Below are 16,811 nucleotides of genomic sequence, written 5' to 3'. Positions count from 1 at the left end.
TACCTTCAGTCATGCAAAGATAAGACTAAGGATCCTCTCATTATCTTTATGACTCTAATGACCCTCATGTGATGGTTATACCTTTAAACAACTCACAGTGCTTATAAGCCGGAAAACTACCTACCATGAATCAGAACTGTAGGAGCCTCTAGGATGAGTGGTGAAGCAGCTTCTAGACAACACAGCAAGTCCAGCTGCCTTGGTTTTCTACTGCTTGATACCTCTGCTGGTGGCTTCTACAGTGGTGCAAAGTATTTATTCAATTCATCTGCCATTTTCTAGTCCCCCATTACAACTGCTTCAGCATTGTTTTCCAGCAGTCTTATATACACTTCCACCTCTCTTTTCCACTTCATGTATCTGAAGAAGATTTTAGTATTCTCTTTAATATTATTGGCTAGCTTACTTTTGTTTTCCATCTTTACCTTCTTAATTACTTTTTAGTTGCCTTCTGTTGGCACTTAAAAGCTTCCCAATCCTCTAACTTGCCAATAGAGTGGATGTGAAGTGGATGGTTCCTGTAATGGGAGAGTCTAAGACCAGAGAACACAGCCTCAGAATGGAGCGGTGTCCTTTAGAAAAGAGATGAGGAGGAATTTCTTTAGCTAGAGAGTGGTAAGTCTGTGGAATTCTCTGTTATAGGCAGCTGTGGAGGCCAAATCTTTATGTATATTTAAGGCAGAAGTTGACAGATTCTTGACTGGTCTGAGCATGAAAGGATACAGGGAGAATGCAGGCGATTGGGGCTAAGAGGTAAAGTGATCAGTCATAATTATGGCGGAGCAGTGCAATGGACCAAATGGCCTAATTCTGCTCCTACATCTTATGGTCTGTTGGTAATACTGATATATCTGACTTTAGTTTCTCCTTCTCAAATTTCAGGATGAACTCAATTGTATTGTGATCACTTACCTGTGAGGTTTCTTTTACCTTCAGCTCTCTAATCAATTCCGGTTCATTGTACAACACCCAGTCAGAACAGCTGATCTCCTAGTGATCTCAACCATGAGCTGCTCTAAAAAGCCATCTCATGGGCATTCTAGAAACTCCCCCTCTTTGAATCCCACGCCATCTGATTTACCCAATCTACTTGATATTAAAATCCCCCCATGACTATTGTTACATTGCCCTTTTGGAATGTATTTTCTATCTCCCATTGTAATTTGTAGACCACATCCTTACTACTATTTGGGGATCTGTATATAACTGCCTTCAACTCCCTTCAGTTCCTTAGCTATTTTCACAAAAATTCAACAATTTCATCTATTGCTCCTTTTTCGAAAAATTTATTTCACTTTTTACCAACAGAGCCATGCTAGCCCCTTTGCCAACTTGCCTATCTTATCGATACAATATGTCTCCTTGGGTGTTAAACTCCCCAATATAATCTTCTATATTGATAGAATATAGATGTGGCTAAAGGATGCATGTCTCTGGGAGCTGAACGTCCAAGGATACACGGTGTATCGGAAGGATAGGAAGGTAGGCAGAGGGGGAGGCGTTGCTTTATTGGTAAGAAATTATATTAAATCATTAGAAAGAGGTGATATAGGATAAGAAGGTGCAGAATCTTTATGGGTTGAGCTAAGAAATCGCAGGGGTAAAACGACCCTGATGGCAGTTATTTATAGGCCTCCAAACAGCTGCGGTGATGTGGACTACAAATTACAACAGGAAATAGAAAAAGATTGTCAGAAGGGTAGTGTTATGATAATTGTGGAGGATTTTAACATGCAAATGGATTGAGAAAATCAGGTCGGCACTGGATCTCAAGAGAGAGAATTTGTAGAATGTCTGCGAGATGGCTTTTTAGAACAGCTTGTTGTTGAGCCCACTAGGGGATCGGCTGTACTGGATTGGGTATTGTTTAATGAACCAGAGGTGATTAGACAGATTGAGGTGAAGGAACCCTTAGGAGGCAGTGATCATAACATGATTGAGTTCACTGTGAAATTTGAAAAAGAGAAGCCGAAATCTGATGTCGGTATTTCAGTGGAGTAAAGGAAATTACAGTGGCATGAGAGAGGAACTGGCCAAAGTCGACTGGAAAGGGACACTGGCGGGAAAGACAGCAGAGCAGCAGTGGCTGGAGTTTATGCGAGAAGTGAGGAAGGTGCAAGACAGGTATATTCCAAAAAAGAAGAAATTTTCGAATGAAAAAAGGATGCAACCGTGGTTGAGAAGAGAAGTCAAAGCCAAAGTTAAAGCGAAGGAGAGGGCAGACAAGGAAACATAAATTATTGGGAAGACAGAGGATTGGGAAGTTTTTAAAACCTTACAAAAGGAAACTAAGAAGGTCATTGAGAGGGAAAAGATTAAATATGAAAGGAAGCTAGCAAATAATATCAAAGAGGATACTAAAAGCTTTTTCAAGTACATAAAGAGTAAAAGACAGGTGAGAGAAGATATAGGACCAATAGAAAATGATGCTGGAGAAATTATAATGGGAGATAAGGAGATGGCAGAGGAACTGAAAGAGTATTTTGCATCAGTCTTCACTGAGGAAGACATCAACAGTATACCGGACACTCAAGGGTGGCAGGGAAGAGAAGTGTGCGCAGTCACAGTTACGATGGAGAAAGTACTCAGGAAGCTGAATAGTCTAAAGGTAGATAAATCTCCCGGACCAGATGGAATGCACTCGCGTGTTCTGAAGGAAGTAGCTGTGGAGATTACGGAGGCATTAGCGATGATCTTTCAAAAGTCGATAGATTCTGGCATGGTTCCAGAGGACTGGAAGATTACAAATGTCACTCCGCTCTTTAAGAAGGGGGCAAGGCAGCAAAAAAGAAATTATAGACCTGTTAGCTTGACATCGGTGGTTGGGAAGTTGTTGGAGTCGATTGTCAAGGATGAGGTTACAGAGTACTTGGAGGTATATGAAAAGATAGGCAGAGCTCAGCATGGATTCTTTAAAGGAAAATCCTGCCTGACAAACCTATTACTATTTTTTGAGGAAATTACCAGTAGGCTAGACAAGAGAGATGCAGTGGATGTTGTATGTTTGGATTTTCAGAAGGCCTTTGACAAGGTGCCACACATGAGGCTACTTAACAAGATAAGAGCCCATGGATTTACAGGAAAGTTACATACATGGATAGAGCAATGGCTGATTGGCAGGAAACAGAGAGTGGGAATAAAGGGATCCTATTCTGGTTGGCTGCCGGTTACCAGTGGTGTTCCACAGGGGTCCGTGTTGGGGCCACTTCTTTTTACATTGTACATCAACGATTTGGATTATGGAATAGATGGCTTTGTGGCTAAGTTTTCTGACAATACGAAGATAGGTGGAGGGGCCGGTAGTGTTGAGGAAATGGAGAATCTGCAGAGAGACTTGGATAGATTAGAAGAATATGGGGAAAAAATTCAAAGTTCTGAGATGCAACGGGACTTGGGAGTCCTCATACAGAATACCCTTAAGGTTAACCTCCAGGTTGAGTCAGTAGTGAAGAAGGCGAATGCAATGGTGGCATTCATTTCTGGAGGAATAGAGTATAGGAGCAGGGATGTGATATTGAGGCTCTATAAGGCGCTGGTGAGACCTCACTTGGAGTATTGTGGGCAGTTTTGGTCTCCTTGTTTAAGAAAGGATATGCTGACATTGGAGAGGGAACAGAAAAGATTCACTAGAATGATTCCGGGAATGAGACGGTTAACATATGAGGAACATTTGTCCGCTCTTGGACTGTATTCCTTGGAGTTTAGAAGAATGAGGGGAGACCTCATAGAAACATTTTGAATGTTGAAAGGCATGGATAGAGTGGATGTGGCAAAGTTGTTTCCCATGATGGAAGAGTCGAGTACGAGAGGGCATGACTTAAGGATTGAAGGGCGCCCATTCAGAACAGAAATGCGAAGAAATTTTTTTAGTCAGAGGGTAGTGAATCTATGGAATTTGTTGCCACGGGCAGCAGTGGAGGCCAAGTCATTGGGTGTATTTAAGGCAGAGATTGATAGGCATCTGAGGAGCCAGGGCATCAAAGGTTATGGTGAGAAGGCGGGGGAGTGGGACTAAATGGGAGAATAGATCAGCTCATGATAAAATGGCGGAGTAGACTCGATGGGCCGAATGGCCAACTTCTGCTCCCTTGTCTTATGGTCTTTCAGCCATGATTCAGTGATGCCTACAACATCATATTTCCCAATCTGTAACTGTGCTACAAGTTTGTCGACCATATTCCATATACTGCGCATATCCATATATAACATCTCAGTTCTATTTTTTCAATTTTGTCTGCCTTTTACGTTGAAACTCATCCTGTTAACTGCAATTTTGCCTTTCCTCGCTAGCGGTCTCACTACATATTGCCTCTGTTTGAAACCAACTACCTCAGCTTCAGCACTGTCATTCTGGTTCCCATCCCCTGCACAATTAGTTTAAAACCCACCTGAACAATGCAAGCCAACTTACCTCAAGGATATTGGATCATCAGGTTTAATGCTTCCCTTTTGTACAGGTCATTTCTTCCCCAGAAGAGATCACAATGATCCATAAATCTGAACCCCTGCCTCAGACACCTATTCACCTGCAAAATCATCCTATTCTTACCCTTACTAGCACGTGGCACAGGCAGCAATCCGGAGATTACTACCCTGGAGGTCCTGTTTCTCAGCTTTCTACCTAGCTCCCTAAAATCTCTCTTCAGGATCTCCTCACCTTGTCTTCCTCTGCCATGTGCCAATATGTACCAAAACTTCTGGCTGCCCTTGAGAATGCCATGGGCATGATCCAAGACATTCCTGATTCTGGCACCAGGGAGACAACATACCATCCAGGTGTCTCTATCATGCCCACAGAACTTCATCTCTGTTCCTCTAAGGAATCTCCTATCCACACTGCAGTCCTCTTCACTTCCCTGCTCTTCTGAGCCACAGCACCAGACTCAGTGTGCCAGAGACCTGTTCACTGTGGATCCCTGCCAGCCAGTAAATCGTCCCTCTCAATATTATCTAACATTTTATACTTATTACTGAGGGAAATGGCCATAGGTGTAGTCTTCACTGGCTGTGCATTTCCCATCCTTCTACTGGCAGTCACTCTGTTACCTGTCTCCTACAACCTAGGGGTGACTACCTCACTGTCACTCTACTTCCTGTAAATCACCTCCTCATTCTCCCATATGAGTCAAAGATCATGAAGCTGCAGCTCCAGTTCCTTAATACATTCTCTCAGGAGCTGCAGCTTGTACAGATGTGTTTATCTGGGAGACTGGAGGCCTTTCAGACTTCCCACATTCCACACTCAGTACAAAACATTGCCCCTGAAGCCATTCTCACTGTATTATACACTAATAGATGAGGAATAAATGAATCAGAACTTATAAGAAAATTTACCTCACCCAAGCCTGATCTCATCTAAGCCCGAACAGCTGAAGTCACTGTAAGCACTGATACACTCAAAAGAATGGCCACTCAATGAATTGCACTTGAATTATTCTTACTGGCCCTTTCCAATGAATCCCTCTTGCTGATTGGTCATTCCTCAACTCAGAGAAACTGCCACAAAACTCTGCCTTTAAAGTTTGGATTTTTATGCCCCAGTGATGTGGATTGTCCCACTCTTAAACACTTAAATAAATTCAATTTTATCCACTAAGCCTTATTAAGATCAAGCTGGGGATATATTACCACTCTATTTTTTATTTCTCATCTGATTACATATGGTCATCAAGGAATTCTCCCCACTTGTAAACATCCATCTTCAATTGTGTATCCAGCACAGATTTCCACACTCAGGCAAAGTTAACCACAAGATGGACAGAGGATATGTGGGCCATCAAACATTATTTGTTTAAGATTAACATCCCAGAAGGAGCAGGAGGCAATAACTAGCACTCAAACTTGAGGATCTCCAACTCCAAGTGTACAATCCCAATCCTCACCACAAGGGAATACAAGACATTTTGGTATGAGATCTGAGCTAAGTTAAATGTTACAGTTTTGCTCCTGGGGTATAGAGTCTGAAATTAGGGGGTGTATACTTAAGGTGAGAAGGGAAGGTTTGAAGGGGACCTGAGAGGCAGTTTTTCCACAGAGTGTGTGGTGAGTATGCCAAACAAGTTGCCAAAGGAGGGTACATTTGCAACATTTAAAAGATATTTCAGAATCAGAATCAGAATCAGAACCAAAATATCATATTTAATATCATTGGCATATGTCATGAAATATGTTGTTATGCAGTAGCAGTACATTCCAATACATAATAATAAAAACTATACATTACAGGAAGATGTATGTATATATTTCAAAAGTTAAATTTAAGAAGCGGTGCAAAAAGAGAATAAATAACATAGTAAGAAAGTGTTCATGGGTTCAACATCCAATCAGAAATCTGATGGCAGAAGAGAAGAAGCTATTCCTAAATCATTGAGTGTATGCCTTCAGGTACCTGTATCTCTTACCTGATGATGGCAATGGGAAGAAGGCATGTTTTCTCATGTCTTCCCAATTGAGACTTTATAAAGCACTGGTGAAGCCTCACTTGGAGTATTGTGTGCAGTTTTGGGCCCCTTATCTTAGAAAGGATTGCTGAAACTGGAGAGGGTTCAAAGGAGGTTCACAAAAATTATTCCAAGATGAAATGACTTGTCATATGAAGAGCAGTTGATGGCTCTGGGCCTGTAGTCACTGGAATATAGAGGAAGGAGGGGTAACCTACTTGAAATCTATCAAATATTGAAAGGACTTGATAGAGTGGATGTAGATAGGATGTTTCCTATGGTGGGTGTGTCTCAGACCAGAGGACACAGCCTCAAGATAGAGAGGTGTCCTTTTAGAATATTCAAGAAAGGGAGCACAGATAGCCCAAAAAATTATAGACCATTGAGTCTTAGTTCAGTGGTTGGTAAGTTGATGGAGAAGATCCTGAGAGGCAGGATTTATGAACATTTGGAGAGGTATAATATGATTAGGAATAGTCAGCATGGCTTTGTCAAGGGCAGGTTGTGCTTTAAGAGCCTGATTGAATTTTTTGAAGATGTGACTAAACACATTGATGAAGGAAGAGCAGTAGGTGTAGTGTATATGGATTTCAGCAAGGCATTTGATAAGTTACCCCATGCAAGGCTTTTTGAGAAAGTAAAGAGACATGGGATACAAGGGGACATTGCTTTGTGGATCCAGAACTGGCTTGCCCACAGAAGGCAAAGAGTGGTTGCAGATGGGTCATATTCTGCATGGAGGTTGGTCACCAGTGGAGTGCCTCAGGGATCTGTTCTGGGACCCTTACTCTTCGTGATTTTTATAAATGACCTGGATGAGGAAGTGGAGGGATGGGTTAGTAAGTTTGCTATTGACACAAAAGTTGGAGGTGTTGTGGATAGTGTGGAGGGCTGTCAGAGGTTACATCGGGACATTGATAGGGCTGAGAAGTGGCAGATTGAGTTCAACCCAGATAAATGTGAAGTGGTTCATTTTGGTAGGTCAAATATGATGGCAGAATATAGTATTAATGGTAAGACTCTTGACAGTGTGGAGGATCAGAGGGATCTTGGGTCCGAGTCCATAGGACGCTCAAAGCAGCTGCGCAGGTTGACTCTGTGGTTAAGAAGGCGTACTGTGTATTGGCCTTCATCAATCATGGGACTGAAATTAGGAGCCGAGAGGTAATGTTGCAGCTATATAGGGCCCTGGTCAGACCCCTCTTGGAGTACTGTGCTCAGTTCTGGTCGCCTCAATACAGGAAGGATGTGGAAGCCACAGAAAGGGTGCAGAGGAGATTTACAAGGATGCTGCCTGGATTGGGGAGCATGCCTTATGATAATAGGTTGAGTGAACTCGGCCTTTTCTCCTTGGAGCGACGGAGGATGAGAGGTGACCTAACAGAGGTGTATAAGATAATGAGAGGCATTGATCATGTGGATAGTCAGAGATTTTTTCCCAGGGCTGAAATGGTTGCCACAAGAGGACACAGGTTTAAGGTGCTGGGGAGTAGGTACAGAGGAGATGCCAGGAGTAAATTTTTTACGCAGAGAATGGTGAGTGCGTGGAATGGGCTGCCGGCAACTCTGGTGGGAGTGGATACGATTGGGTCTTTTAAGAGACTTTTGGATAGGTACATGGAGCTTAGAAGAATGGAGGGCTAAAGGTAAGCCTAGTAATTTCTAAGGTAGGGACATGTTCGGCACAACTTTGTGGGCCAAAGGACCTGAATTGTGCTGTAGGTTTTCTATGTTTCTATGTAAATCTCTTTAGCCTGAGAGAAGTGAATCGTGGAATCCATTGCCACAGGAAGCTGTGAAGTCTTTATGCATACATAAAACCATAAGTCCATAATACATAGAAGCAGAATTCGGAAATTCAGCCCATCAGGTCTCCACCAAGACATCCACTCTGTCTAATCCTTTCAACATTAGATAGTTTCAATGAGATCCCTCTCCATTCTTCTGAATTCCAGCGAATACAGGCCAAAATCTGCCAAACACTTCTCATATGTTAACCCCTTCATTCCCAGAATCATCCTTGTGAACCTCCTCTGGACTCTCTCCAATGGCAACACATCCTTTCTGAGATATGGGGTCCCAAACTTGTTGACAATACTCAAATACAGCCTGATTAGTGTCTTATAAAGCCTCAGCATTATCTCCTTGCTTTTATATTCTATTCCCCTAGAAAGAAATGCTAATATTGCATTTGCCTTCTTTACACAGACTCAACCTGTAAATTAACCTACTGGGAGACTTGCACAAGGACTCCTAAGTCCTGCAGCACCTTTGATATTTAAACCTTCTCCCCATTTACATAATAGTCCCCACTATTGTTCCTTTTACCGAAATGCATTATTATACCATAAGACCAGAAGACAAAGAAGCAGAAGTTGGCCATTCGGCCCATCGAGTCTGCTCCACCATTTTATCATGAGATGATCCATTCTCCCATTCAGTGCCACTTCCCCGCCTTCTCACCATAACCTTTGATGCCCTGGCTACTCAGATACCTATCAATCTCTGCTTTAAATACACCCAATGACTTGGCCTCCACTGCTGCCCATGGAAACAAATTCCATAGATTCACCACCCTCTGACTAAAAAATTTCTTTGCATTTCTGTTCTGAATGGGAGCCCTTCAATCCTTAAGTCACGCCCTCTCGTACTAGACTCCCCCACCTTGGGAAACAACTTTACCACATCTACTCTGTCCATGCCTTTCAACATTCAAAATGTTTCTATAAGGTCTCCCCTCATTCTTCTAAACTCCAAGGAATACAGTCCAAGAGCAGACAAACGTTCCTCATATGTTAACCCTCTCATTCCCAGAATCATTCTAGTGAATCTTCTCTATACCCTCTCCAACGTCAGCACATCCTTTCTTAAACAAGGAGACCAAAACTGCCCACAGTACTCCAAGTGAGGTCTCACCAGTGCCATATAGGGCCTCAACATCACATCCCTGCTCCTATACTCTATTCCTTTAGAAATGAATGCCAACATTACATTCGCCTTCTTCACCACTGACTCAGCCTGGAGGTTAACTTGAAGGGTATCCTGTATGAGGACTCCCAAGTCCTATTGCATCTCAGAACTTTGAATTCTTTCCCCATTTAAATAATAGTCTGCCGTTTTATTTCTTCTGCCAAAGTGCATAACCATATACTTTCCAACATTGTATTTCATTTGCCACTTCTTTGCCCATCTTCCAATCTATCCAAGTCTCTCTGCAGATTCTCCGTTTCCTCAGCACCATCGGCCCCTCCACCTATCTTCGTATCATCAGCAAATTTAGCCACAAAGCCATCTATTCCATAATCCAAATCGCTGATGTACAATGTAAAAAGAAGCGGCCCCAACACGGTCCACTGTGGAACACCACTGGTAACCGACAGCCAACCAGAATAGGATCCCTTTATTCCCACTCTCTGTTTCCTGCCAATCAGCCAATGCTCTATCCATGTATGTAACTTTCCCATAATTCCATGGGCTCTTATCTTGTTAAGTAGCCTCATGTGTGGCACCTTGTCAAAGGCCTTCTGAAAATCCAAATATACAACATCCACTGCATCTCCCTTGTCTAGCCTACTTGTAATTTCCTCAAAAAATTGTACTAAGTTTGTCAGGCAGGATTTTCCTTTAAGGAATCCATGCTGAGTTCTGCCTATCTTGTCATAGGCCTCCAGGTACTCTGTAACCTCATCCTTGACAATCGACTCCAACAACTTCCCAACCACCGATGTCAAGCTAACAAGTCTATAATTTCCATTTTGTTTCCTTGCCCCCTTCTTACATAGTGGAGTGACATTTGCAATCTTCCAGTCCTCCAGAACCATGCCAGAATCTATCGACTTTTTTTCGACTATACATTTCCCAACACTGTATTCCATCTGTCACATTTTTGCCTGTTCTTCCAAGCTTACAGAAACTTGTAGTTCTTAGTTGCCTTTTGTTGGATTTTAAAATCGTCCCAATCATCCAACTTCCCACTCACTTTTGCAACCTTATATTCCTGATCCTTGGCTTTTATACAGTATTAATTTCCCTTGTCAGCCACGATTGCCTATCCCTGCCATTTGAGAACTTCTTCTGTGGGACATATCTATTCTGTGCCTTGTAAACTATTCCCAGGAACTTCAGCCACCCCTGCTCTGCCATCATCCCCACCAGTAACCTCTTCCATCCACCTGGGCAAGCTCCTCTCTCATGCCTCCAAAATACCCTTTATTCCATTGCAATACTGATACATGTGACTTATGCTTCTCCCTATTAAGTTCCAGTATGACTTCAATCATATTATGATCACTGCTTCCTAGGGGTTCCTTTACGTTAAGCTCTCTAGAGAGATCTGGGATATTACACAATACCCATTCTAAGATAGCCTTTCCCCATGTAGGCTCATGTACAAGTTACTCTAAATATCCATCCTGTAGGCATTAAACAAATTCCCTTTTGAATTTTGCCTCTGTGATACAATTTAACTCTTTGCTCTGTCTGCATTTATACTCAATCATTGGCTTGCCCTTCATTACATTGATGTTACACCCATCATCTACTTTATAAACCTGCTGGCTCATCCTCAGCTCTGTCATACTAGTTCCCATTCCCCTGCCATATTAGTTTGAAAGGGAATGTCATCAGATTTCTGAATAAGGCAGAGGTTGATAGATTCTTGATTGGTCAGGTCATGAAGGGATACTGGGGTAAGGCATGAGATTGGGGTGGAGAGGGAAAGAGATGAAATGGCAGAGCAGGCTTGATGGGTCCAAGGGCCTAATTCTACCTCTATGTCTTATAGTTTATGGATTTATGATGGGAATCCTTCATGATAGGTTCCAGTTATTTGAAGCATCACTCCTTGAAGCTGGGGAGGCTAGTGTCCATGGTGGAGCTGACAAAGTTTACAACTTTCTGCAGCCTATTTCTATCCTGCGCAGTGGTGCTCTCACCACCCTTCCCCCAGCCCTACCCCCCCCCCACCAGACAGTGATGCAACTGGTTAGAATGCTCTCCATGGTACTTCTGTAGAAATTCGTGAGTGTCTTTGGTGACATATCAATTTTCCTTAAGCTTCTAATGAAATATAGCTGCTGTCGTGCCTTCATTGTGACTGTAACAGTATGTTGGGCCTAGGATAGATCCTTAGAGATGTTTAGACCCAGGAGCTTCAAATTGTTAACCCTTTCCAATTCTGATTCCTCGATAAGCACTGGTGCGTGTTCCCTCATATTACATTTTCTGGAGTCCACAATCAATTCTTTGGTCTTACTGAACTCAGCCAGTTGATCTTTTTCGTTCCCATACATCTTCTCATCACCATCTGAAATTCTGCCAACAATAATTGTGTTGTCAGCAAATTTAGAGATGACATTTGAGCAATGCCTAGCCACACAGTCATGGGTATAGAGAGAGTTGAGCAGTGGGCTAAGCACACATCCTTGAGGTGTGCCAGTGTAGGTTACCAGCGTGGTGGATTTGTTATTTATGATCCACCCATACTGTGGTCTTCCAGAGGGAAGTCAAGGATCCAATTAAAAAGGGAGGTACAGAGGCCCAGATGTTGATCTGAACTGTAGGAATGATTGTGTTGAAAACTCTGAACTGTAGTTAATAAAAAACAGCCTGATGTTGTATTGTCTAGGTGATTCACCGTGTGAAGGCCAAGGAAATTGCATCTGCTGTAGACCTATTGTGGTGATAGCCAAACTGCAGTGGGTCCTTGCTTAAGCAGGAACTGATTTTAGCTATAACAAACCTCTCAAAGCACTTCATCACCTTAGATGTGAGTGCTACTGGACAATAGTCATTAAGGCAGATCACCCTGCTCTTCTAGTCTACTGGTATGATTATTGCCCATTGAACCAGGTCAGAAATTCTGACTGTAGCAAGAGACATTGAAAATGTCTTTGAGCACACCTGTCAGTTAGTTAGATATAAGTTTTCGGAGCTCTACCAGGTACATCATCAGGGCCTGGTGCCTTGTGAGGTCCACCCTCTTGAAAGATGTTCTGATGTTGGCTTCAGACAGATTCCAGGGTCACCAGATGCTGCAGGGATCCTCATACCTGTAGTTTTATTCTCCCTTTCAAACCATGCAAAAAAGACATTGAGCTCATCTGAGCTGCATCACCATCATTCCTGACATTAGGTTTCATTTTGTAGGAAGTAATGGCCTGCAAACCCTACTAGATTAGATGTGCATCTGATTCTGCCTCTAACCTCAATCGTAATTGTTCTTTCACCCTTGAGCTAGGCTTCTATACGTTGTATCTGGCCTTCTTGTATAGTCCTGGATCACTAGACTTCAATGTCACAGATTGAGCCTGCAGCAGACTTGAAATCTTTGGGTTCATCCACAACTTTTGATTCAGATAGTCACACACTCATCCACATAGGTTTTGATGAAGTCATCTGTTACATATGCATTCAGACTCAAAGATGAATCCATGAATACTGTCCAGTCCACCAACTCAAAGCAGTCCTGTAAGTGCTCCTCCACCACCCTTGGCAGATTCTCTTGCTCCTTACTACTGGTGCTGCAATTTTTAGATTCTGCCTATACTCAGGGAGTAGAAGTACAGCCAGATGATCAGACTTTTCAAATTGTGGTCATAGGATGGTATGGTAAGAGCTCTTAATGGTAGTATAACAGTGGTCAGTATGTTGGCTCCTCTGGTTCCACAAGTGATACTTAAGAGACTTTTTCTGGCCTGGTTAAAATCCTGCAGGATGATGACTACTAAGATGATGACTGAAAGCTCCCATAGTGATAAAATGGGTGATACTTGATCGCAAGATGTTTCAGGTTGGGTGAGCAGGACTGGAACAGAACTGCCACATCTGTGCACCATGAGGAGTTAGTTAATCATAAAGCATACTCCACTTCCTCTGCTTTTGGAAGAGTCAGCAGTCCTACCTTAGCAGTGAATCGTGAAGCCAGCAAGCTGTATCGCTGCATTGGAATGGTGGCAGATATCCAAGTCTCCGAGAAACAAAAAAAGACAATAGTCTTTGATATCCCTCTGGTACAGCAATCTTACTCTGTGGTTTTCAATTTTATTTTCCAGAGGCTGTACATTTGCCAGCAGAATAGTCGGTAGGGGAAGTCGGAACCCTCTTTTCCTTGAACAAGCATTTAATCCAGTGTGACTTTGAGTAGTGATAGATTTTTTAAACATCTTAAAACGATGTTGCTTACTGTATTGTCCATGGCTGAAGGTGTGGATTTCAGCTGTAGCTGTCTAAAACTGGAATGATGATTTCCATCGGAGCTGCTTGTACAAGTCACCTTCTTAATGGTGACTTGTAGTAGACATTTGGCCAGATAAGAAACGTTTAGAGGGAAGAGTAATTTGCAACAATGGCAGATCAGGAAGACAGCCCATCCCCAAGTGTCCTGATAGCATTAAGAATTAACCATGAGATGTGGGATTGAACTCAGGTATATTTGAAGCAGATTGTGTGATTCTAATTGTATCCTCTTGGTCCCCATACAGTTTTGGGTCCCATGTCTCAGAAAGGATGTATTGTCATTGGAGAGAATCCAGAGGGAGTTGATGAGGATGATTCCAGGAATGAAGGGGTTAACATATGAGGAGCATTTGGCAGCTTTGGGCTTGTATTCACTGGAATTTAGAAGAATATGGGAGGATCTTATTGAAAATTATCGAATATTGAAAGGACAAATAGGGTGGATGTGGAAAAGGTGTTTCCTATGGTGGGAGTATCCAGAACTAGAGGGCACAGCCTCAAAATTGAAGGGTGATCTTTTAAAACAGAGGTAAGGAGGAATTGTCTTAGACAGAGAGTAGTGGAATGCTCTGCCACAGAATATGGTGGAGGCCAAGTTCGTTGGTATATTAAGGCGGAAGTTGATCGTTTCCTGATCGGTCAAGACATCAAAAGATGTGGCGAGAAGACAGGTATATGAGATTGAGTGGGATCTGGGGTCAGCCATGATAGAGCGGCAGAGCAGATTCGATGGGTTGAATGGCTTAATTCTGCTCCTATGTCATATGGTCTTATGGTCTTATCCCTTCCCTAGACATTTTAATGGGGGTCTGTAGACAAATTTACTCAGTACTAAACTATGCTGTCACTATTCTGAAAGGGTTGAATTGAATTGAATAGAGAGAGCTTTAACCTTTATTTCAATTTCATTTCTGGAGTGTTTGCTGCAGTTACTAAATACTGTAATGTAATATTCCTAAACATTGATATTTCTCAGAGAAATAAGATTAAAAATGCACATTATATTTGACAATCTGAATTTAAGTGACGTTTCACAATGACAGACACACCAACCTGAGCCAAAGTTAAGTTGAAAATGATGGGAGATGAGAGATTTCCTGTTTTCATGCCACTAATGCTCACTGTCAGCACATCGGAAGCCAGTCTTGATTTTACTTCAGATTCGTTTGACGCGAGACTGGGGTCCAGTCCTGATTGAGAGCCTTTGAGGATGACGATACCAATGCAAACAAATTCTGTGTATCAGATAACAATTAGATAGACAGGCATGAGAGAACAACTTCACCTCACAAGAAACTATAAAAACACAAGAACACAGGAGCCACTCAGCCTCTCAACCCCGACCCATCATTCAATATGACCATGTCTATTTCATACTGCCCTCATCTCTCTTTTCTGCCAGCTCTCAATCACTCTCAATTCCTCAATCTTTCAAATATTTATCTATCTTCACCTTAAGGATATCAAATAATCTGGCCTCCACCACCCTGAGATGGATTTCAAGTTTCACTACTCTCTGAGAGAAGAAACCTCAGTTTTAAATGCCCAGCCCCTTACTTGGTAGCTATAACCCCTTGTTCATGACACTTCTACATGTGAAAACATCTCAACATCTGCTTTGACAAGCTTCCTTAGAATTTTATATGTTTGAAATAAGGGTCACTCCTCTTTTGTCAAAACTCCAAGGAATTCAAGGGCCAACTGTCCACCTCTCTTGATAGGACAACATTCTCATCCTGGGCGCCCCAGCAATTAGCAAAGTGAACATCCTTTCAAGGTAAGGGATCAAAACTATATGTAGTATTCTAGGTGTGGCTTCACCAAAACTCTGTACAACTGGGAAAAAAACAAATTCAAACCCTTTGCAATAAAGGCCAATTTACTGCGTGTGCTTTTTTAAACTATTTTTCCCCTGCATATTAACTTGTGTTTATTGCATTCGTACACATAAATTCCTCTGAGTTTCACTCAGTCACTCTACATCTAAACAATAATCTATGTACATTTTTGATTCCATTTACTAAAGTGTAGGTATTTTACTTTTCTTACATATGTGAGGTTTGGCACAGTCACTCTATCTATATCCCTCAATCTCAAAATTACCATATCCTCAAACTCTGATACTCTTCCACCAACCTTTGGATCATTAATAAGCATGGAAACCTAACATACTGCTCCTGCCTCCAGGAATTGATATAGGGTCACCCTTCTACTCCCATCTTTCTCACCTGAAAAGGACCAATTAATTCCAACTCTGATTTTCCCTCCCTGTCACATCCTCAAAAATTTTGAGCAAATTCATCAAACATAATTTACTTAAACTATATTTGATTATGTTCCACTTTATTAAATGATCAGTTATTTCCTCTGTGATTATTGATTTGTAGAATTTTTCAACAATAATTGTTAATTAACTGGCCTGTAGTAACTCACCTTCTATCTTCCTGCTATTTTGAACATTGGCAGTTTTCTAGTCTTCTGGTACCTTCTGGAGTTTGGTGACTTTTGAAAAATCCCAACCAATGGTTCCACTCTGCAGCCACTTCCTTTAAAATTCATGGGTGTAGGCCATTGGGTCTTCACCACTTGTCTGCCTTTAGCCCCATTAGTTTCTCTAATATTTTCTCCCCCGTGATTGGGATTTTTACAATCCTCTTTGTTATTTGAAGTTAGCTCATCTATTATCTGAGGGATGTTTACAGTTTCCTCCACAGTGAAGCGTCCTTTCTCTAATATTTAGTTTAAATTCCTCTCTACAACTCTATTTAGATGATTTGCTAGGACACTGCTGCCACCACAATATAGATGAAGCCTCTCGCAAAGGAACAACTCTCTCCTTCCCCAGAACCTCATGAGTCAGTACCCATCTCTGCCACACCACACTATCAGCCACACATTAAATCTTATTTACCCTTGGCCAATTTATACATGGCTCATACACAGGTAATAATCTGGAGGTTATCTACCTTGTGTTTCTGCTTTTCAGGTTTTGCTCTGAGTTCCTTGTAATCCCACAATTGAACCTCCTCTATCTTTACCCATGTAGTGAGTGCCTTCATAGACCATGACATCTGGATCCACTCCTTCTCCAGCCCAGAAGAAATAAAGAACATACCAAAAAGTCTTTGCTTCAGG

At 42.0% G+C, this 16,811-nt stretch overlaps 1 protein-coding gene across 1 annotated transcript in view; it reads right to left on the bottom strand.

Moving 5' to 3' along the window:
* LOC134339366 (adhesion G protein-coupled receptor E5-like) overlaps window positions 1-16,811 on the bottom strand; it is a 137,129-nt gene that overhangs the window by 55,034 nt on the left and 65,284 nt on the right. Inside the window, exon 11 of the mRNA XM_063035806.1 lies at window positions 14,730-14,911. Coding sequence (XP_062891876.1) covers window positions 14,730-14,911 — 182 coding nt within the window. The remainder of the gene's footprint in view (window positions 1-14,729; window positions 14,912-16,811) is intronic.

The sequence above is a fragment of the Mobula hypostoma genome, chromosome 29, assembly GCF_963921235.1.
Source record: "Mobula hypostoma chromosome 29, sMobHyp1.1, whole genome shotgun sequence".
In the NCBI taxonomy this organism is placed as follows: Eukaryota; Metazoa; Chordata; class Chondrichthyes; order Myliobatiformes; family Myliobatidae; genus Mobula; species Mobula hypostoma.
This window is presented reverse-complemented; position numbering and strand designations above follow the sequence as displayed.